The sequence below is a fragment of the Polistes dominula genome, unplaced genomic scaffold (genome assembly GCF_049000335.1).
Source record: "Polistes dominula isolate Pdom_NZ unplaced genomic scaffold, Pdom_raw_medaka contig_32, whole genome shotgun sequence".
In the NCBI taxonomy this organism is placed as follows: Eukaryota; Metazoa; Arthropoda; class Insecta; order Hymenoptera; family Vespidae; genus Polistes; species Polistes dominula.
In genome coordinates, this window is record NW_028300880.1 from 193,999 (window position 1) to 218,240 (window position 24,242).

General features: G+C 41.4%; 1 protein-coding gene across 12 annotated transcripts in view; it reads left to right on the top strand.

Annotated features, from left to right (window-relative positions):
* The first annotated feature begins 332 nt into the window (after positions 1–332).
* msi (RNA-binding protein musashi) overlaps positions 333–24,242 on the top strand; it is a 67,909-nt gene continuing 43,999 nt past the window's right edge. For 3 of the 12 annotated variants that reach the window (XM_089175843.1, XM_089175822.1, XM_015327314.2), the window contains exon 1: positions 21,115–21,682. Coding sequence is in view for 5 of the 12 variants with exons in the window: in XM_015327314.2 (XP_015182800.1) it covers positions 21,651–21,682 (32 nt within the window). In the remaining 7 variants the exon portion in view is untranslated. The other 9 variants (XR_016177704.1, XM_089175807.1, XM_089175818.1 and 6 more) reach the window with 8 other exon arrangements.

A 24,242-nucleotide genomic window follows, 5' to 3' on the forward strand; every position in this document is an offset into this window, starting at 1 on the left:
ACACACGGACATGTACAGGGTGTTCGCGTTAATATTTGACGTATTTTAGAACAGTGACAAATTTATGCTACCGATGCGCATTGTTTTATTTCGCAGATACGTTAGGTTATGTCGACAAAATGAAAAGTAGAAGCGATGGATGTTGCGAATCGTGAATTTTGGATAGGCCGAAGAAAAGCTCGCTCGATCACCGTGTAGAGCTGTATATGTGTAGAGCTGTGTGTGAGTTTGCAACCCCTCGCCATGTGGCTACGAACGTTGGCGAGCGAGGACGAGTCGAGCCGACTCGGTGGGGGTAGAGCTCTCTTTTCCGCGCGGGACACCCTCGCGCTCGAGGATAATCAAAGCTCAGTCGCAAGCCGAACATCGTGCCGCGTATACGTGTGCCTTTTGCTTAAATATATATCTAATATAACTCCCCCCTCTCTTTCTCTATTCCTACTTTTTACGTATACATACGTATGTATAGAAATATTGAAGTAAATAAAAAAAAAGGCGCAAAACTCGCAAGAAAGCCACGCCGGACGGAGGTCTTTTCTCTTTCCTTCGTTTGATTCTTTTTCTACTCTCTCTCTCTCTCTCTCTCTCTCTCTCTCTCTCTCTATTGTTTTTTTTCTTTTTGTGAACGTGTGTTCTGTGTATCCTTCTTGTGTGTTGCGCGCCCGCGCAAACTGTCTATCCATTTCTTTTTCTCTCTCTTTCCCCCTTACCCCTTCTCTCTCTCTGTCTATCTGTCTCTCGGTGTGTGTCTGGAATTTGATCGGCGACGTCAGCACGCCTTCGCTCGCTTCGATACCTCAATGCTCGAGCTGTCAGAGTAAACGGAGATAGAGAGTTTCGAAGAAAGGTGCTTTTCCTGAATAACACCGAGGAAAGTTTCGTCATGAGGTGATCAGATTTCCATGGATCTCCTTTTTTTTTTTAAGCGCGTCGCTAACGAACAACAGAACGCGTCTGCCCGTCGGAACTTTTCTAATCGTTTAGAAAGTTAGCTACAACTAGTAATCGATTATATATCTGTAAATGTATGTATAGAACGTTTTATAAGGATTAATCGTTTCTATTAGCGACGCCTAGTTTAATTCTGTATACGATCTTACATAGATATAGGATGGAAAGCAATGATTCCGTTTGACACGGGACCTTCCGTTGGTTCGCGCGTAGAAACAAAACACGCACGCATGCAGGGACGCACGCACATAGAAGCGGCGCGTTAGAGTCGCAATCGAATTGATCAATTCGGTTGATCTTAATTGGTGCGAACTCTTTGTACGATTCCATTCGATCGAGAAGAAGAGGAAGAACAAGACGACACGGACTTGAAATTTTCGGCAGATCGTTTTGTCTTTCGGTTTAGTGCCGGTGGAAATTGAAGAGAGCATCGTCGGGGCGCATATGCCGAGATCGATAACGTCGAAGGGTAGAACGTGGGAAATGCGCTCTCCCGTACTTTGCTTCCAGATATTTACTATCTCTTTCTCTCTCTCTCTCTCTCTCTCTCTCTCTCTCGCTCTACCCTATTATTAGTTTCCTCTTGAAAAGCGCGTTCTTCTTGACGTTATTCTTCTAGTGTTTGTGTTGACATCGCTGTGAGAGCTAGTGTATCGACTCCTTGCACCGCTGGAGTTGCTGCCTTGCGCAATTCATTGAAATTCTTTAAAGACCAAAATTAAATAAACGCTTTCGCAAAACCCGTCGGATTGAAGATACGCGTGCGTATACGGATAATAAAGGATATTTGCAACTTTTTTATTTATATAAGAAACGAATCGTTTACCGTTATTTGTTGCTTTCATCATTTTATCGCTTATGAGGAATGTATTGAAGTATTCGTTTTTACTTATCGCGACAGATAAACATTGCAATCGTTGGAGTTGTTTCTTTCGATGCAAACGACACAACGACTCTAAGACGTTGGTCGTTAGGTTCATAAAAAGAAAAAGAGGGATAAAAAGTATGTGATGTATCTCGTAGGGAGGCAGAGAGAGCCGCAGTTAACAACGACCTTGCCGAAGATCGAGAATGGTATGCAGCGTGTACGCGGGTGGAGTCGTAATTCTGCTGGCAGCACGATCGTCTCTCAGGCTTGCGTCCATGCTACGTACATCGTGGATTCAACGTGGAACGTCAACGACCACCTAGCTGTAGTTATCGTCACACCTTCACGTATGTACAACGTACAACAACCAACAAAGTATTTCTCTTTTATCGTGGAAAATAACGGACGATTATTATTTCATTGTCGAAAGAAACGCACACGCGCGCAATCATTTGTCCTAGTCGGAATCGGACCTCCTTTAGCACGTTTAACTTGCTTAGATTCTTTGTCATTTGGTTAGGCACCTTTCAAAGGAACACACGGTTCACAGCAAGAAGAGGCCAAAGATAGTTATTTCGAATTCAATCGGTGCTTCGTAGACCGAAGCTACGGAATGGACCGGACCAGATGTTGGCTAAATCCGTAACATCAAGCGAGTTCGCCTCTTGTCGTCTCGCAGACGACTCTACGTCCAAAGCATCTTCTCTTTCTCTTTCTCTAGCTTTTTCAATTTTTTTCCGCACATCCCCCGATCTTATTTCGATTCATCTGCACAACTTCTCCCTCCCTCTCTCTATCCTCCGAAATTTGTTCATCGCGCGAGTAAGAAATGTCAGAATCACTGACGATCGTTTACATTTTTATAAAGAATATTCCCAAAGAGTTAAGTCAAATCTAATAAAAATAAAAAAACAAAATAAGAAAGGCAGTAATCGTTGAGAGACGGTTGAAAGATCGCATGCGTTGGCACTTGGGAAGAAATGCCTTCTCAAATAGCAGTATTTTGGTCTTCGAAGGATTTGCTACGTTCACAACTCGGTTGTGTGTGCCAGAAGTCGATCTTTTTATTATTTCTAGACTAAGTAAGTCTTATGCTTCTATTCAACGCTGCTCTACTACGTTTGCGATAGTATTGGTGATAACGAAAATAGATTAAAGGCAAAAATGGTATTTGCCCAATTGCTCTGGTGTATAATTATTTGAACGACGATATGTAAAAAGATTAAAAAATAAAGGTGCGAAAATGTAATCGATAAACTTGGAAGAAAAGTAGGCGTGGACGGATGCACGTTAGGTATTTTCTTAAGAGGCTTGCAAACGAAAGGAATTCTGATTCGTGGAGCGATGGCGGAACGTCCGGCCGAACGAACGGCAGCCAATCGATTCCCGAGGCAAGGCTCGACGAGAGCCCTGCTGGCAAAGTCCACGAGAGAGATCCCTGTAAATCGGCCTTTCGTGGAACCTATCCAAACGTTCCTGCCGGCGGCTACTGCTTTTGCTTTGTGCTGCTTCGTCAATTCGTCTCCTCTATTTTTCATAGGGACACGCAGCACGCTTAGCCACACATACGAGCGCGAGAGTACGAGCACACATCTTCGTTAAGAATCTCCTTCCTTTGTGTGTGTAATTTGAGCAAATAAGGCGTTAAACGGTGTGTGTCATCTCTCTCCCTCTTTATGTTTCACGATGCTTGACATTGCGAGAGTAAAGTCAAACTCAGAACGCGACATCGATTATTAAATCGAAACGAATCACACGCAGAGCATTCAAGAAGACTCTTTCTCAAAGACATTCGTAATAATTCTTGTACATCTCTTATGTAGATATTTTCTAGTCAATTGATTAATTTATTATTTGACTACGTTGTTCGTCCTAAGAACGCGATAGCGATATAGTATAACTAGATATAAGGGCTCGATTTTCCCTTATGTAATAAGGACGTAACAACGATAGGAATAGATGCGATGGTACACAGTAATATTGGCATCGAGTGACGTCTTTCAATGTTGCGTTTGACGTCGCTAGGAAAAGTACCTACTTGCTACTTATGCACGCGTCTCGAAACGAGTTCGATCGATCGATATCCGTGATTGACTTATTGCCACGCTTAACGAAACATACTAATTTAAGTTGGAAAACATTTGGATCTTGATCGATCTTTCATGCTAAGGACCACGACAAACTTTGGAGTAGTTTCTTCCATCGGGAAGATTGGATACAAGTATTCGAAAATGTCGGATCGATCGAGATCCGCGAAACAATTAGTGGAAAGGTCTCGGAGGTTTCGTCGATGATCACAAAGAGTAAGAAAAAAAAGAAAAAGGATTGAAGAGAAGAGAAGAGAAGCGAAGAGAAGAGAAGAGAACAGATAGAACGAAGTAGAAAAAGAAGAGAGAAAAAAGGAACTCTTCGACTGCGTAGCTTTCTCATTATCGCGATTGTTCCGCGCTGTGTACCGGTCGACAATGGGCGACACAGTTTTTTCGTCATAGCCTGGCAAAAAGAAAGGTAAAAGGAAAAAGAGAGTGTTCCTTCTAGCTCTCGCACTCTTCTCGCGCGCCGCGCACTCGCTCCCCCTTCTTCCCTCCTCCATCTTTTCCATCATCATTTTTTTTTCTTTCCTTTTTCCTCTCTCTCCCAGCTAAAACGACTCTCCACGGAACGTCGATAGTAGGGCAACGACTTATGCGTTCTCTCTCTTCTTTCTAACGTGGTCCTTTGATCCACCTTGGTTAAAGGGAAAAAAGCAAACGATGTTTACCTCCCATGCGACAGGACATCAACCACCTTCCCTGGATACCACCACCTTCACCCTTTCTTCTCGAGCTATTCGGATTTCGGTTGGTCGATTTTCCTTAATCCCTAAAAGTCTCTTAAGAGCTAACGCGTTCTTCGTTTCGAACGGTCAAATTCGCGCCATTCTTTAGCAGAGCCTAAATTCGCGACTGTCCGTTTCAACGTCATCTAACATCTCTACTTTATCTGCTTTTTTTTCGTTTGGACAAACCAGTTGGCAAAGAATGACAAACAAAAGGATATTTATCAACGACTGCTCTTTTATAACGGCAATCGAATGAAATTTATGAATAAACCAATCTTATCGGTTCTTTTTGGATTTGTTTTTTGTACAAATAAACGCGTGTTTTAATCTATGAAAGCATTGCAACGATTTGAAGTTTCGATAACGTTACTGTTCAAATACGTTTACAAACATTCATTCTATATTACCTGCATATTATTTTTATTATCTTTCTTGCTCGTTCTTTTTCCGTGTTCCGTTTTGCGCAATCAGTACAGATTAACTTTCAGACTGGATGTACTTTTCTCAACGGGCTCGTGGATGTTGCAGAAAGACAGACACACGAGTAGAAAAGAAAGATAATTTGGTCGTCGGGGCATAGGAGTTTCCGTCGTGTTGCGGCGACACACACGCATAGGGGATGGTATCACGAAGCACTCTTTTATTCTACTTTTCCGTGCTTAAACACGGAGAACGGGGCTTAGAGAAAATCCTAACAGTCCACCGGTCCAAAGGAAATCCGTAAAGCGAGGACGCGAATGAAACGGAGTAATCGTGAAAAGAAATGTTCGCGTTTAATGGAAAAGTGAATTTCCTCGGGCGCAACCTCGGGTGACAATAAAAAAGATATAATTGGGATATGGCTAAAATCACGCAAGTACACCGATGAAACGTATCGCGCGGTGGTGTTCACCATGATAGTTGTAGAAAGATTATCGTCCTGCGATTACCACTTCCGGCAGGATAGAACAAAAACGTAATTTCGTAATTGCGAAGTAATTACCCACGCTCTAATTGCAAGTTCCTTGCCTCCTACATACATGCATATCTACCGTATACGTCCTAGCATTCTCACGGAATAATTTTCGAAGAATTTCTTTGGAGGAAAACAAAGCCGACGACGACGACGACGACGACGACGACGACGACGACGACGACGACGACAACGGTGCGCCTTGGTTTTTTCGAGAAGGTAATGAGAAAAGAAAATGTCAGGCGAAATATCAAATTGCTGCATCGTTATATCGATTCTCTCTTGGAAGGTTTGCATCCCATTCTTCGCGAGAAAAAATAATATCAAGTGTGTGCACCTGGTGTGCTTTTAAATACCGTCATTAAGAGTAAGAAGCGTTCGCGACGTTTCCAGTTAGAGAGACCTGCTGCTGCTGCTGCTGCTGCTACTGCTGCTGGGTATTCATGGGATTAGTCGTTTGGCCCTGATTCAAACTACCCGCCGAGGACGAATTTGGCTTGGTCCGAGTACGTTTGAGACTATCTTTCTCTTTCTTTTACATCGGTTCTTCCGTTTGCATAGAAACTTCTCTAATGATTCGTTGCGGTATGTTTGCGGTAAAATGTTCGATCCGATATCAAGCATATGTATAACATCCAACTAAAAACACATACACATATATATTTATATATATAGATATAGATATATTTCGTGCTTCGACGATTTGTAGAGAATTCAATGCCTCGAATAGCCTCGCTTCGCGAAATGAAACGTTTGAACGGCGTGTGCGCCTATCGCGTTTCATCGATCGAATTAGAAATAGAGAAATACGTGGATATTTGAAATGACGTCGGGGAGGAAAGGAAGCTCCTCCGGATAGTTTACAATAGGTAGAAACCATTTTGATCTTTCTAAAAAGTGTAGAAAATTCACGGAGCTGGAAGTCTAAGCTGGATAATGCAAGCACTCGCTCGAGAACTTTGACTCTGGTAGAAGCTCGTGTTGCAGACGGTTTAAGTGAAAAGTTTGAAAAATATCGGCTCCCGTCGAGTTTGGTCTACTTTGTCGAAGAGACAACGATAAGTCGATGGGGTGGTGCACTCGGCATCCACGCGACACCCTCAACCAACACCTTACCTTACCTTAGATATTTTAATTAAAAAAAGGAAATTTATCATGGAAAAATATTCCAATCTAATCATTTTTCAGAAGATAAGAGAAAGGCAACCGTTCCGATCATTAATCAGTTTGCTACGTAGCGTAAATTACAGCCACATCTTGACATTCTGTTACCTAGTTTACGCCGATACCCAACGAGAGCTATGTCTTTCCTATCCTTAGAGCCCACGATGGAACCGAGTAAATATTACTGAGCCCTAAAAGGCAAACTTCCTATTTACGAGATACCTTCTCTTCTAAAAGGCTTCCCCCGTTATTAGAACAAGACCGAACGCCGACAATTTCTTTGACTATTTATTTACGAACCTAGTCGATAAAGATTATAGAAAGATGTTTCAATCGATCCTCGACTTATTATTTCTAAATTAACATTTATTTCTTTTCTTTATTTATACCTCGTCGTCTATATTTGCTTCTTAATTGGCTACCGTCATCGTCACAATTTCAAACCAAAAGAAACAAATGGAATGAATCTTCCACAAAGCTCGTAAATCTTAATGTCTTATTTCAAGAAAGATTAATGTTGATTGAGAAACAGAAAGACGTACAAACTTGCAAGATAAAAGCAAAGAGAATAGAAAATACTTGGGTAGCCACAATTGCAAGCCACAATTAAGAATTATCGATGAATTTGTTTGAGTATTTGAATAGTTGACGACGAGACTATATTGAGGAAAATGTCAGACACCGTTGGACTTGAAGAGTAAGAGAAGAGAAGGAAGTTGGAGGAGGAAGTGTCGGTAGTCGGCGAAGAAAGGCGCTAATCGACATCTGATTTCCCATCTCGTTTCCTTCTTACCCTCTTCTTCTTCAAAGCTCCCGTACTACCGAGCCCTTTAAATCTCCCGTGGTGAGAGATCCGCCAACGATGATTCAATTCTCTTCACCTAGGTCGTCTTGCGTAAAATCGATCGACTTTTAATTATGCTAACCACTGCTACTATACCGATGATTATCTTACGGTGTAAGTCATACATATTATCACGTTATTTACATATAGATTTTAACAGGTTTTACATTAAAGGAATATTTCGGTTTAGTTTTCTTTTTTGTACATTTTCATTCACTCGATTAAGTTTGTAAATTCGATGATCAGGGAGAAAGGAAGGAAGGAAGGAAGGAAGGGTAGGGTCAGAAGAAGGAGCTAATACAATTTCAGGAGACAAAAGTAGAAGCGAAGGGACAAGCCTGGGAAATCCATTAAGCTTTCTGACTCGATCGTTCTTCCTGCAACAAGAACACGAGATGTTGGAGAGAGAGTAGAGATAGAAACTTGCGGTACACGGACCATGACCGCCCACGTGTTTCTTTCGTAATATTCTCATTGTCGTTCATCGACGTTTAATAAAAAGAATTTATTTTCTTTCCTTTTATTTAATCGCGCATTCGTTCCGTTTCTTATTTGCATCTATAGAAACTCGTTGAGAAATGGCCAATACCGGATTTACAACTTCCCACTTACAATCACGCTAGATAAAGAGAAAGCGAAACTGGTATTGGAATAATCAAAGATTAGACATTATGGATAACCCGATTAAAGTATTTCCTCTCGGGAAAATTCATTCCAAGTCTAAACGCACTCTTTTTTTTGTTGTTTTTTTTCACGTTTCATTTCAAAAAAACTAGTTGAGTAAATCTTCTTACAAGATAACAGATTTTATCCAACGAAGATAAATGAGCCCAACTTTCTAGATCACCTATCTTATAAAAACAATCTCTAGGAATCTACAGAAGTAATATAATAAGAACACGACAAAAGTATATCGAACGGGCGTTCGATGTGAAAAGTTCAAGGGTTAAGTAATTAAAAAAAAAAAAAAAAAGAAGAAAAGGAGAAAAGAGAAGGAAAGAAAGCGTAAGTTAAGGACGCGAATCCCTTCGAATGGAAGGAGAAAAAATGGAGAACTAACGTGGACCACTCGAGGACGTGCAACCTAGATTCGAAGTGGCGTCGCACGCGAACCGTAAACCGAGCACCGCTAGCAAAAGTGTTCCAACATCCTTCTACTTTTCGCCATTGATTTCCTTGCACCCCTTACCTCTTGTATTTTTTTTATTTCTTTTAAACGGAACGATTTTAAAGTCACCAAACGACACTAAACTTCCATTTTCCCATATCGCATCGTCATCTCGAAATCTTCATTCAAAGGATAAACGGTGATGGATTAGGTTGTTATCCCATCGAGATTCCAGTATCATCCCCCTTTCTTTTTCATCAAATTCAAAACGACCAATAGCCACCAATCGACTGATAATAGCTGGACGTTTTTCCTTTTTTATTGCGGTTTTAGTTTCTACAGTTGAATGAATCAGTAATTAGCGTTTTAGAGTCGTTGATCGATGTAGGTATAATAAAAATGTAAAAAAAAAATTTGGCCTCTGTCTTATCTCGTTACGTAACGATTATGCAGGTATCGCTGGTATTAGTTTGACGCTACTAAAAAGGAGTAAAAGCTCTATCTTTTTCTAATACGGATGGTCTCGCGTCCGAACGTTAAATTTTCGACGTGGACGTAGTTTAACGCGTTGAATCTCGGCCAAGCGGCCGGAAGTCGGCTTGGAAGGTTACCAAAAGAAACCTGGTGGGGAGGAATGGGGGATTAAACAGTAACCCTGGCGCCTGCGCAACCCCATTTAATATGACGACGAAGAAATAAAAATCAAAGGAAAAATTTTGGTCGGGCGAAGGAGTAGGAAGAGGAGGAGGAGACGACACTCCAACGTTACCGCAAAATTTACATGCCAACTTGTACATTATAACATATTATTTATTTCTATCCTAGATCTACGTGTTTTGTAAGATTCTCTACGAATCTAGCGGACGTCAATGATTATATTTTCTATTCATTCATACGCGTGTACAAATATAATACTTACGTGGAGGGCGGGGGGGGGGGGGTGTCTCTTCTAATCAATTACAATGCTCGAAAGATATGTATATATGCATGCACACACAGGTAGAGTGAGGAGAGACACGTTAGCGAATGCACATTATTCGAATACGTTCCTACTATTATATTATTATCTAGACTTGCCGGTACTCGAGGACGATGCTACACAACGGGGATGGTATCTCTGCTCGTGGCCAGAAATGATACGGAACGGGAGAACTGCAAATGGCATTACCGTGCATCTTCTCTCTCTCCCTTAACAGTTAGAAACTTGGAAACTCTCACACAATTCCATGTATAGTTTTGGAAAGAGCGAGAAAGACAGAAAGATAAAAGATAAAAATATAGAATTTCTTGAAACGAACGAAGTCTTTGCTAACGAAATTAGGTTGAACGGATCGTGTGCCTTTTTACCTCTCCCTTTCTTGTCATAGAAAATGATTTAAAGAAAGAGAAAGATAGGTATTGTGCACGTGAAAATAACGTCGGTTTATGAAGAGCCCGGTAAATGGATAGTCTTGGAAAAGATGGATTATCCTCAATTAACCCAAATATGCGGGCTTCGAGTCCTCGATTTTTTTAACGACGTGCATGCGCTCGTGCGACAACGATTCGTTGGCCGAGCCAGTGGTGCGGGACTATCGATTTCGTTTTCTCTCTCTTGCTCTCTCTCTCTCTCTCTCTTTCTCTCTCTGTGCTGATGTTAATTAGCCAGGTTCGAGTGTATTCGTCCTCCTTCTCCTAGCGAATACATCTCATTCGGTTTCTCGTCAGTTAGTTAGGAAAGTTCGGGCCCAAAGTTTGCCAAAGAGGACCAAACTAGTTCCCCATCCTTCCTATTATTCTCTCTTGCACGTAGTACAACATACATAAATAACTATGCGAATCTCCGAACGGACTTGGATTATCACATACATGATCGTCGATCAAATATTTAAACAACCGATGAGACAAAAGTTTTGCGAGATAAAAGCTAAATCAAAAGAAACGAATATATGAAAAATGATTAATCATGCGGGAATAGAGATAGAAATAGAGAAAGAGAGGTTGGTTGGACGATTAACGGGTTGCCTCGATCGAATACTTTTGTTCTTTTATTTTTTCAAGAACAAAACATGACTGAAAATCCTGGGAGATAGACCACGGTTGATAGCGTACAACGATGAAGAGAGCCTTCTCGTATTTTCTCATTATCCTGTCCGATGATCTAAATCGCGATAGGAAAAAAGAAAGAAAGAAAAAAAAAGTAATCTACCAATTTCCAACGTCACGTTTAAGCGTCCTAATGAAAACGATCCTACCTAACGTTGCTATTAGAACCCGCTATATATATTTGTCTAGGCTTGAACCATTTCTCTCTCTTTTTATCTACATAGCCGCTAAAAAGACGCGCTGGGGCACGATAATGATGCACAACGGCACGATATGTACCGAGACGAGCTTACACGTGTAACAAATCCACCTCACTCTCTCTCTCTCTCTCTCTCTCTCTCTCTGTACGCTTGGGGCTTGTTAAAAGCTGCCTCGAAAGAAGTGGGAGTTAGAGAGAAAGAGTGGGAGGGAGGACGAAGAGGGTAAAAGTGTCTGGTGGGAGTCCATTAACGAGTACCGTTTTCATACCTCTTCTATACTCTTTCTGTACTCTTTCCGTAGCCCTTCGCGACCATCTCTCGTTCGTTCAGCACCCATCTCTCTTATTTTCCGTTTCTCCTTTCCGTCGTCTCCCCTCCCCTTTACCCCACCTCTTCAAAGAGCATCCAACGGCACAATAGATCGTTCATTACCGATACCGACTGCCTAAGGGACGAAGTGCTACCCGAAAGCAGAAAGATAATAATGCGAGAAAGGTATACCAAAGAGAGATAGATATGGGTTAGATATAGCTAGCTCAGATTGTCTTGGTGTGTGTATGTGTGTGTGCACGTGCGACCACGTTTTAAATAACTTTGAAATTACGTTTTGCAGAAAAAATTGTTGCATAGATATTGCGCAAGAAATTTTGTTAAGATTACTTTATTCCTGTCCTTTTTCCAAGAATAATGTGTATTAATTTTAAGATAATCATTGACTTTTCTTTCCCAGAATATTTCGTTGAAGATATCAAGGATTTAGCAACTATAGCGTCAACCCTTCTCACGTTCTTTCGTTAGCATTGACAGATTTGAATAACCGAGCCTATAAACGTCTTCAAACACGAAGACTTCAACGTCGAGTCTTTGAGAATTAAGAGGCAAAAGTCGGTTTACGTGTGCGGTTAATTTCAAGTTTCTAACCTTTTGTTTCTTTCCGATATAATAGAAATTTCTCTAGAACAAGAAATTCAGTTGAGTTTTCCTTTATAACAGTGGGTATGTCTTACTTAACTATTTGCCCAGACTTTCTTAAAATTGATCATCTTGTTTGCTCGGTGATAGAACTTTGTAACTCTAAGAAACGAATTTAAATACGGTACAGATGAATTCAACTTTGAAAACTTGTAATTAGATATAGTAGGTAATAGTATAGTTTTATTTCCAATTAAAATGAAATATAGATATACGGTTGGGTAATAAAAAAGCCTCAGTGTGTTTTCATCTATGATCTTGTTTTACTCTTAGAGAACGTCGGTGTCCTCGAGAAGAAAGGAAAGTAATTGGTCGCGACCACCTATGGCGGCCGCGAGCTTCCCACCAAATTTCACGAACGTCGGCGTCGTAGAGAACTGGTGAGTGACGTCTCTTAAATGCCTTGTCGTTTCCTCGATATTTCCAATTCGGAAGCCTCTTATAAAAGCTCTCAGAGAAAGCTTCGGCTTTCGTACCGATCGGAAACTCTAACGTAAAACGTGAAGGCACTTTGGCACTTTATCAGTGTCGTCTTATTAACGTTCATTATCATTTTTCCTTTTTTATTCGGAATACGCGTTCTATGTAATCGAATACTTTTTCCAATCATCTTTTATAGACATTGATGAAATCTTTCAGATTCGAAAAAAGAAACGTGATACAGTAGCATATGATTTTCGTGGAAAGAAAAAGGAAAAAAGATGTAATGGCTGGCAAGATTTTTTCTTTGCTTTTTTTCTTGAAATACTTTCTTTCTCTTTATTCGCGAACGTACAAGTTTCCGAGGTGCTTTCACGCTTGTAGTGCGTAAAATAAAGCGGTAGAGAGCTGTTATCGAAAGCTTCACTTGACATAGATACGTAGGTCGTAAAGCGTGTGTAGAAGTCCGTGTATAGTGCATGCATGTCTATAGAAGTAGTATATAAGAGTATGCAGAATATCTGGAATATATCTTAACGACGAATGCCCGAGTACCTACCTGAGACGAGAGAGAAACTTGTAAGAACTTTGTTCGCGTACCTCGCGAAAATTTAACCTCGAGAATATCTCGAATACCGTAGACTTTTTATTAAACAATGCTTGGTAAAGAATAAACCTGGATAAAAGGGATCCCCATCCGTCCGATATACACATAGTATTATATTTCTACTTTCAAACTTATCCATACAAAATATCATTATAATATTATCCTGGATAAATTCCACAAGCTCGGTGGTATATTATCGACATTATATTTCACGAATAGAACAAGGAGAAGACCAACGAATACGATGACAATTTTCTATTAGGGTTTCATTATTTTATAGGTGAAAAAGAAGAGAGGGATGAGTAAATGATCCACCTGTTTTAGGACAATAAGATTCATTCTCATTCCTCTTTTTTTCTTCTCTCCTATAATTCGCTTTCGAGGTTTACACAGGTTGCTTACTTTGCGCAAGTATCGATTTTCTAAAGAATATAATTGGTAACTCCTATGATGCTTCTGTTTAACAGGCAGGTTGCGAGAATGACGATTTTTAATTAGACCCACTCGGTGCTTAGAATCAACGTTCTAGAGTAAAGTGGATGGACAGGGGGTTGTTCGGTATCGAAGATACTCGTGACACAGAGAGAGAGAGAGAGTGACGTGTTAAAGTATTCATTAAAACTTGGATATTCCTGATTCCGAGAGTAATTAATAGAATGGAAGAACGAGAAATGTGCATCGTCGTTGCAATCGAATCCTACTTGAAAGAAAATAAAACAAAACGATACTCTCTCTCTCTCTCTCTCTCCCCTGCCGATCGAAACATCCCACAGTTTACGTTATATTAGATGGACCATTCGGAATAACGCAGATTATTTAGCTTCCGCGAGTATTCTCTTCTTGGAATCGAACGATCGAATTCCTAACGAGCCGACAATATTCCCGTCCATTTCTAAGCGATTCTAGTCTAGCACTTGGCTATCCGGTTTCACCAAATGCCTCTACAATCGTACAACGAACGAATTACAACGTTTTACCGGTGATCATATAGTTGTTATTTAGCAATAGATTCCAAAGGAAGTGCATAAGAAAGTGCATAATCAATAATGCGAGAAGAAGGGTCCATTTTGTTCGTAAAGTTTTGCGAAAAAATGGCTAGCAAGGGAGAGGGTAAAGACGAACCCCGCGTTGTTTAAATCAAACTTTAAAAAAGACTCTAGCGACGACGACGAAGACAACAATAACGAAGAGAAGGATGGTCTTCTAACGGTCGCGACAATAAAGTGGCATAGACAATGTAGCATCGTTGCCAGGCACGAGCCATTCTGCCTAGATTCTTCTCCGACTACGCGCAGTAGCAACCAAAAGAGAAACAGAGAGGATAGATATAACTCTGAAGCGTGGATGAACGAGTGAGAAAGTAGGTCTCCTCTCTCTCTTGTAGTTTTGATTAAAGTTCTTTCAGGGGCAGAACGCCGTGATTTTACACACACAGACACGTATTATAAGCGTGTGTAAGTAAACGCACACGAGTTACGCACACGCGCGTACTTTTTTTCAGCCTTTTTCCGTTGTTCTTCCCTAACTCTTTCTCTCTCTCTTTTTTTACGTTACCGGTGGTAGGGGCGGGAGGAGGAGAAGGAGGAGGTGGAGGAAAGAAAAAAAAAAGAATCCGAAGAACGGCGTCTGCAATTAACTTCTTCTTTCTAGCGTAGCCGCTCTTTGTTCTCGCGAGTCTTTGCCTTGCGAAGATTTCTCGAAGATCAATAAGAGAGAGAGAGAGAGAGAGGTAATAATCAAAAAGCTTTGTTAAGGAATGTGCGAGAGGTTAAGACGTTGAATAGGGTTGCAACACGACTAAAAACAATTTTCTTTTCATTTACAATCTTCTTCTCGTATTCCTTCGAAATCATTTTCTCATTCTTATTACTATCATTATTATTACTATTATTATTATTATTATTATTATTATTATTATTATTTCTGCTTGCATTGATCAAGCAATTATCTACGTATTTACACTTGCAAGATCACGAAATTCCTATCTCTGATATATTCTCACGATAATATGGCTTTGCCTTGATACGAGAGATCCAATATAACCGGAATATCAAATGATTTCGCATTTAGATACTATTATGGTGGAGGATTACGTTTACGGTTTATACCCAGTCAAGCTGGTCAATTTCTTTAATTATTATTACAATTTCATGTAATCGTAAGAAAAAGAGCATTTAGATTGTCTTGCATTTTATTGCATTTAAACTGGATTTGACTAGGTTGCTCTGAAAAATGCATTCGAAATCGGATCGAAATTGGACCGAACGGTATTGCGGTTCCAAGTTGGCATTAAACGGATACTGTAATGGAGCAATTAGGTGTAACGCTTTAATGACATTGGCATATGTATTCGCGTTCGTACGCTTTGGCCATGGCTGTGATCGTTCCATTCATTTATCTCACTCTCTCTCTCTCTCTCTCTCTCTGTCTCCCATGGTTTTCGACACTGACAATGAGATTCCAAAGTTTCGTTAAAGAGGTGGGTATTAACGTGCCGACGTTAGAAGACGAACAAACTGACGACAGCTGCACGACAAGATGCGGAATGAGAAGACAGGTGTTAGAACAGAGACAACAACTATAATTTCATCTATAGGATGTCCTAAAAATAGGATACCACGTTAAAATATGAGACTCTAGTTGTCTTTTTATATTTTTTTATCTTTATAGATTAAACTCGGAAAAGAATAATCGAACGATCCCTACATGACGGATGATATTAACGTGAATGATGAATAAATTGGAGAACGCGAACAATATCTGTATTAATCCCCGGAAATCTCCTTTTTGCTTTCGAAAAGAGTTAACGATAATATCGATATTCTATAAATATTCGATCAAAGGATAGATATTGGAACAGTGGATGCATCTATCCCGAAATATCCTCAAATTCCATGAGATAGATATTATTCGTTTGTTTAAAAGTATGTCACGTTGCAGGGAAAAAAATATTGGAATGATTGTACGACACGGTGTATATAAAAGTCAGGAGGAGAGTGGATGGATTCGCGTAAGGATAATCTCTTGAAACTGTCGTTGAGAAAGCCGCAGCGTGGTTTTGCTTCGTCGAATAAGCGAGCTCGGTTAAACGAGTTCGTCTCAAGATGATTCCCGATAGTTTTCGGTCTCTACGGCGTTGTTGGACAGCTTGCTAACGGGACACCCCCCTTTTCCTATACGAAGTCACGTTCGACCCTTCCCTCTCCTTTTCTCTCTCTCTCTCTCTCTCTCTCTCTCTCTCTCCATGGAAATCAGTTTCGATCGGTACCACCGATGATCTTCCTTTTGCCGTGTTTCTCTCCCACCTGCTGCACGCCCCAACAAGACCTGTAGATTCCAACGTAATTACTTTAATGGGTAGATTTAATGTAAACGACCGATTAGCGAGTTTATATAGGTTCGACAAAAAACCAAACGTCATTTGGTAATTGATCGAAGATCCAAGAAATCTTACGATTCGAAGAAGTGTAAGAAGATTTGTCGCATTTCCGTGATTAACCAAGAGGAACCAAAGATTAGAGTTGGAGAAATGAAAGCGTGTGTTAATTCTAGCGCAACGATGCGTCCCACTTTCGCGAGAATCAACGACGTTTTTTCTCATTTTTCTTTGATTTTAATCGATTTTTTAATCAGATCTAATCGCGCTTGCCCGAATGGGAAGACTTTCACAGTGATCTCTTGTTTGATTTTTAGAAACGTTTACAAGAAAAAAAGAAGAAAAGTGTCGAGAAACGTTGGAAGCTATCGAATGTCGTCATCAGCTATAATTGTAAACTCGAAGGTAGGGCCACCCTTTAGCGAGATATAGGTGGTGGTCTCTGCTTCCTTCTTCCTCTCCCTTGGACCGACCCGACCGACTTTTCTCCGATTTCTTTTGTCAGAGTATTCGTGGGAGGCAACAATCGAAAAATCTTCGATCTGAGTGACCTCAGGGCTGTCGATACTGCTTCCGGTTTCCGATAAGAGTAACGAAGAGGGCCAGGTACTTTTATACTATCCATTTCTCTTTTTTTCTGTTTTTTTATTTTTTTTTTCACCAACATTTTCTCCCCTTTCCACTTGTTTTCTCTTTTCCATCGGTTCTCTTTCTTCTACTTGCAACCCTACCTCGAGTTCCTTAGAATCGATACGGTATCGAGCACGACAATGGGGCCAGAAACTCGATGGTACGGCGAAGAACGAACTCTGCTAACGATCGCGTCTGACGATATCTCTGCCAGGATATACTTAGCTCGTTGACACAATCTCTCATGGCATGGCATGGCTCAACGTTTATCGGTTTATCGGTATATTTCCAAAGATAAAGGATAAGTACCCAAATTTTCTAACAAGCCTTACGAAACCTGTTTATTTCTATACACGTGTCGTGGATAAGAAGGAAAATCTTGCAAAGGAGGAAGGATGGAAGTTAAGTGAGTGTTCCGGCAACGAAGGGTAAGAAGGAAGGGTATGCAGTGGTAGTGGTAGTAGCTGGGGCAGCCAGTAGTAAAGACCGGCTCGTGTCTGGCACGCCGTACCACCCGGTGCAACTCGTCGTGACGAGAATACGTACTTACGTTCGCTACCAGCAAGAACCATTTTCGATCTCTCTCTCTTTCTCTATCCTTTTTGCTATTTACAGCTTAGACATTTGCCTACTCGATTCCTCCAAATGTTACGAAACAAGAAAATAAACCTTTCTCTTTTCCGCGAGTTAAAGGCTTTTCAAGATTGAATGTTAAATTTGTATTGTTAGTTAAAAAGCAAAGATTTCACGGAACGATCTACTGCGGACAATTTCTTTCGCGTCACGTAGCTACCTGTTATTCGCGTATGCGATACGAGAGGAGAATGATAAAATGAATCTTCGTAAGTAAGAGGCCTTTCGGACTCGGTAGTCTCGAGGTGAAAATGTTCCGAAGTAGTAGTAGCTAGCTCGCGCTCGTTATTTCACAGTACTTACGACTCTCTCTTTCTCTCTTTCTCTCTTTCTCTTCTATCCACGAGAGTATGAGGGAGAGAGAACAGAGTTTACGCTCGGTAAGTCACGGAATTTATGGGATCGCAGAATTTATAGTTTCAATTTCCGTGATATTCAAACGGCGCTAGCTGCCACTGGCGATCGTTTAAAATTCGAACTTGACTGCCTATTAATCGTTCCTTCATTTTCGATATTCCAATGCGAGTTAATGCGCGAGAAGATAGTAAACGCGTAATTATCTTGTCTCATAGTTACACGAGTAAAGATCTAATTCGTATGACACGAGAGCGACGCGTTTGATGCAACATAGATATTTTTAATGCGAGCCCTTTACTTATCTTACCGTTTGGAGCATTAAAGTAAAGTTCCATTTGGTGAAATTGCAAACGGCCGCTTTTGTCGACACAAAATCGTTACCGCGTTTGTTTCATTCCTCTTTCTCTCTCTCATGTACGACCCGCAGCACTTGTTAAGAGCTCCCTCGGATGAGTTCCTTTGTAAAATAACCCAGATAGCTTTCACCGGAGCCGAGTTACATGGCGTAACGATCGCGGCCGAATGTGCGTGGCTGATGTAGTTGTGGCTTGCCAGGATATATCTACCTAAATACGGAAACCCCAAAAGTGCAAAGACTAAATTATTTATGAAGAAATTCGAGGCGATTTTTTGCATTTGTTAGTCCATGAAAAAGTTCGTTGCTCCATGCTAAAGAGATAGACGAGGTAAACGAGGTAAATCGAATTTGCGTAATAAAATTGCTACGACCGTTCTCGTTGTCATCGAGGAGTATCTCGGGAATAAAGGGAAACACGTGGCTAGAGGGTGAACGCGACGCGGGAAGCACGAGGAGTGCCGTCGAACGGGTCACCCCAGGTGTCTCTTCTCTTTCTCTCTCGAATCCTCTTAAAAAGGGAGCTCGTATTGCAGATAGGAAACACCGCGAGTGAACGCTTCCTGTTTTTTGTTCTCGACGACTCGAGTGGAATTCGTTTCGCGAGCACAATTCTCCGATTTTTTACATTCCACTCCGACGTTTTTCTTTCCTCGTTCGATCGACTTTTGCATATATATTATGCGCTCTTAGTATCGCGAAATAATCTTTAATCGGAATACGTAGGAGCACGCGATGACGTTGATTTCAAGTAAATTTCTGCTAAGCAAGTTATATCTAGTAGTTCCGTCTAGAGTCCAGTTTAGTTCTCTTCTCTTTTAGCTGCATATGGTCAGAACGTGCATACATAGTTGCGTATATTTACCGAATAGGGTCAACGCATTCACCTTGAGACGTTCCTCGCACGCTCGGAATCTGTCCGACGATTTGGAGGCTGGCCAGCTATTTCCGATCGTGACCTATCCGCCTATCAGCTCTCCCCGTGTGGTCCAGTAGGGAAAAAAACAAGGAGGAAATGTCGGACGTTGATCTGCTAACTTTCTTAGAGTTCTTTTTATAGATAAATCTTTTAGCGAGAGATAATAATTCCGTCAAACGTTCTCCTACGAGCATATAAACCTACGAACCGTACATGTCTTACGGTTGCATAACTCATGGCGTCGACCCACGGTGCGCAACCAACACCGCGTCACTTTACCGGTTTCCCTGCTTCTAACCCACGTATTACCTTTGTGCGAACACTTACTTATCTATATATGTACGTACGCGTGCTTCCCTTTTTTTCCCTTCACCACGGTGTTGTTTCCTCTAACGTCGAGAGAACCGAAGCGTCAACGTCTTCGCGCGTGTCGTGGTCTCGTCGGTTGCGAAATCTCGCGCGGATAAATACACATATTTCATCATTTTTCCCTATCACTTTTGTCCTTTCGTAAGTTTGGAATTTATTGAACTATCCGTTATACGATGCGATTTCGCGAATAGACTAAGAGGGAGATAGAAGATACCACAGAGTCCGATATAAATGACGCGATATTTAAACGCGACCGCTTATACGCCATCACACATGTAGTGTATATACATATGAATATCTGTAATGAATTTGATTAAGCTTGCAAACAGCTTACCGACCGAAGGGACGCGTCATAATTTTGGCCAGTGCCGTCACTACGGATTATAGCTTATTTAACGATGCAGGGTCCTCTATCGAAGGGCAGAGGTACTACGAATTGGCACACGTCGATCGTGTCGATATTCCCTATTATAATAAAACATATTTCCAAAGATATACGTTTGTTTCGTTCGTAGTTTTGATCGATCGTTTATTCCTATCGAATTTATCGGATCGTTATTTGCATAGACAAACGTCATGGTACGTAGGATGCAAAGCATACGCGAAACCTTTCTCCAACTCCACACAACGATGCTAACTTTTATTTCTTAAACAAATTTTCTTTGCTTTTCAAACTTTGAAATAATTTATAGTTGTTTGCTTTTCGCACAGTTTCCAACGATAATGGCCATTTGTAGGTACCGTAAAAATGAGAACGAGAATGAGAATGAGAACGAGAACGAGAACGAGAACGAGAACGAGAACGAGAACGAGAACGAGAACGATATCGAGTGTAGGAAAATGTATTAAAAGTCGTAACAAACTTTCGGAAGAATTTGTTGGAGGAGGAAAAGGGAGAAAGGGCCGTTAGTACGCACGTCGACCGTCGTGCGTTAGAGGGTGCGCTCGCGTCACATTCATCCCCCCGCAGACTACCTAACCTAACGCGAAGCAGCCCATCCCCCAGTAGAAGTGTGTTAGCCAACGAGCAGTGTTCCCCCTCCCTTGCAACAGCCGGCGCGGCGCCACTGCTGCCTAGTCGCCGAGGCAGCGCTACCCCCACCACTCGAGCACCGGCACCCGGTGCGAGCGCACAGTTGGCGCATTTCGTTGAGAGAGATACGGAGACTCTTAAACGTTTTCTTCTCTTTTTATTCCGTTCCAAGACTGTTTATTCTCTTATAAAAGCAACGCGTTCTATCCTAACTTTGTTTGCTTCATTTTTTCTCTCGCGAACAAGTATTTTTGACTTAATTATTTTTTTTTGAATCGCTAGAATTTTCGCGCGTCCTTATCGCGCACGCGTAACACAACCGAAGAAGGAAACCACAAGGATAGTAAGAAGAAGAAGAAGAAGAAGAAAAGAGACGAGAAAGTGTCTGCGACTACGAGTGTGTGACTGTGCGTGCGTGGCTTCGTGTGAACAAAACACGAGGTATAGTAGTAGTACGTGTGGCATCTGCCGTTTTTTTCTACCTCTCTTTCCTGCACCGTTTGGTTTCGCGTGAGACTGGTTAGAGCGCTGCTCGCAGATCCCTTTCGTCCTTTGTCTCGCGCGATCGCGCGCCGGCCCTCGTTCCGTTTCGTTCCGCGCGTTACCACGCGAGGAACACACAAAAATAACGAACAATATTCTCGACGATTCGTTTATTTCTTTTGATTTATTTTTTTCCCTCTCTAACTGACATATCGCAGTGCTGCGTGCTCCGAGACCTTGAACTTGCGCTGCCGAGTCGTTCATCGTAATCGTCTCGTTTCTTCCACGCGTCCTTGGATTCTAGCGTGCATCCATTGAAAGGAAGAGGAGAGGGCTAGCTAGCTAGCGCGTGGGAAAACCTAACACTCCAAACAAAAAAAATATAATCGTCGCGACGTTAGATTTTTGTCTTCCTGTGCATATTTGGAGTAAACTGAAAAGAAGGGAGAGAAAGAGAAAGGCGAGCGGAAAGCGAGGAGAGCCTGGAAGCGAAGAATAGGATGTTTCCTTACACGACCTTTCCGGCAGTCGGGTAAGCTACGAAAAACTACAATCTCTTTCTTTCTCTTTCTCTCGCATTTGAAAATTTCAAAGCGTTGTCTCCTATCTTGATGTATTCTCCTTTCCTCGACTTGTCTATTTCTCTTCTGCTGCGAGGACAGAAGAGAAAGCGAAAGAGAGATAGAGAAAGAGAGCGTTGCTTCTCTACCTGCACGTTTCGTCCTCGTGCATCCTCTCGCTCCTTTTTTATCTCTCTCTTTTTCTTTCTCTCTGACACTGCTACACATACCACCATGCTTTGCTTCCTTTCGTAGAACGACTCGTTCGAAAAAGGATATCGCTTGTCGGATCTCTTCTTTCTCTCCCTTTTGCCTTGCCTATATTGTCTGCCGTCCCTTTTTGCTTTTGTGTGTGTGTGTATGTTGTGTGTGTTGTGTGTGTGTGTGTGTGTGTGTACTGTTGCGTAGGTATGCACGTCGCGCACACGAGAGGAGAGGTAGCCTGGACTTGGGAACGCGCGCGGCATCGAGCCTTTGTCTATCCCCTTCTGCGATCTTCTATCTTTCTCTTTCTTCCTAGGTTTTCCAGTTAGTACGCCGCTCACCCTATTTCTCTTTCTTTCTCGCTCTCGCTATCACTCTCCGCTTTCGCTTTCTCTTCATTTCTGCCTTCTCGTCGCGTAGTTACCTCCCCTCCTCAACGAGCCGCGCACACATTTTCAAGAAATCACGACGACGCGACACCTATACGCGTATGACTATGCTATTACGAAGAAAACAAACCTCCACATTTTCTAAGCGTTCGACCATTTGAATTACGTGCTCGTCTAACGATAGGGATTTTGTGCTATCATCATTTGACATGATCTTTATTTCGTATTTATTAAAATATAACCTAAGGAGAGAGGATCAACTCCTCTTGCATTTGTTGTGTTTCGTTTGGTTATTTTTTGTTTCCCGCATTCCTCATTTGGTCGTTATGACGACGCGATTGGTCGAGGGAAAGGGGAGAATCTATAGAAAAGACGAAGGGTGTTGCGATTACGTTTCTTTCCTTCCCCCCTTGGCGATGGGCAACGTTCAACAACGTCGTCTTGACAACGCAAAAACAGATGGCATTCCATCTTTATTTGTTTTTATCTTCTAACTGGATTTTATATTTATTATCATGCAGACAGGTATATTTTTCTTTCAACAATAATTGCTCGATTGCTTCTCGTACGTTACGATTTGACGGAAATGAAGTCCATCTGTCCGTTACACTTGGTGCTATTTATTTTCTTTTTTTTTCTCTCTCTCTCTCTCTCACACACACACACTCTTCAGGTCGACGCGTCGAGTGCACCAACAAGAGAGATTATTTTTTCCATGTTTTTTTTTATTGCGAAAAACACAGGAGAGAATGTATATCATCGCGACACGAAGCACGCGCGTACAGACGTCTTTTGTTACGTCGACCGTGACTGCTTTTCCAAAGGATGCAAAAAGCCTAGAACAAAATGTGCGTTGTGTGTTGTGTGTGTAGTTTGTTGGAGAGGAAAATCTACTCTAGAAGAGTTACAGAGTAGAGTAAAGTAAAGTAAAGTAGTTTTCGTCTGGACGGATTTCTCCCCACCTTCTAAGCTACAATTATTTGACACAAGCGGTAAGAGAGAGAGAGAGAGAGAGAGAGTAAAAAATAAGCCGAAGCGTGCGATGAACTTTTGACTTCGTGGAAGGACAGATTTAAGGCGGGAAACTTACAACTATCCCGCAGATATAATCTGTGTGCATACTTTGGAAACTTTGTTGTCACGCGTTGCCTGCTATCGGCCTTGAAAGATTATTTTTGCTTTTCACTCTACTAACGGAGTAGTAGTACACGGAAGTATTCGAAGACGAAGACGACTATTAAAGTCCATTAAGGGGACTTTATTAAGAGCAAAGAGTCATTTGCATAGATGATAATTCAAGTGGGCAATCTCCGAGCATCAGCTAGGATTTCACAGTTGAAGAAAACAACTTACATTAGAACAAAACGAGCTGACGCTTTTCGGTAAATAATTTCCAATGCGAATAATCGTTAGGGAGAACGATTAAAGAGTATACCGTATATCGTTGATAAGCCCCTCGTGCATGATAATCCCCGATAAAGTGGAACGCATGGCTCTCGAGTGCCGTCACGAGAGTGACATCCCACCGCAAAAGGCTAAACCGTCCTGTGTGTTTGTATTTGTATTTGTGTGTGTGTGTGTGTGTGTGTGTCCGTCAAATCTCGCGCGCTCGTTTAGCTTAATTAATTGCGGAAGGAATAATTGCAACTCTGTCATAACTCCCTTGATAATAATAATAATACTAGCAATAATTATCTGGGGATACTTTTTTTTGTTACTTTGAACGATTCGTCGTAGTTTTGTTCATTTCATGGATGAAATTTGGACATGCAGGTATTTCTTTTTCTCTCGCAATTCCATAGAGACTTCTGTTGCGATAAATGTTCATCGGCTACGATGAACGTCCTTTTGTTTTTTTGCTGCAAAGCGCAGACCACCGTAATTAGTTTGGACTCGGACTCGTTCACGGACTAGAAGCAAATTGCTTTTTACTCTTTTA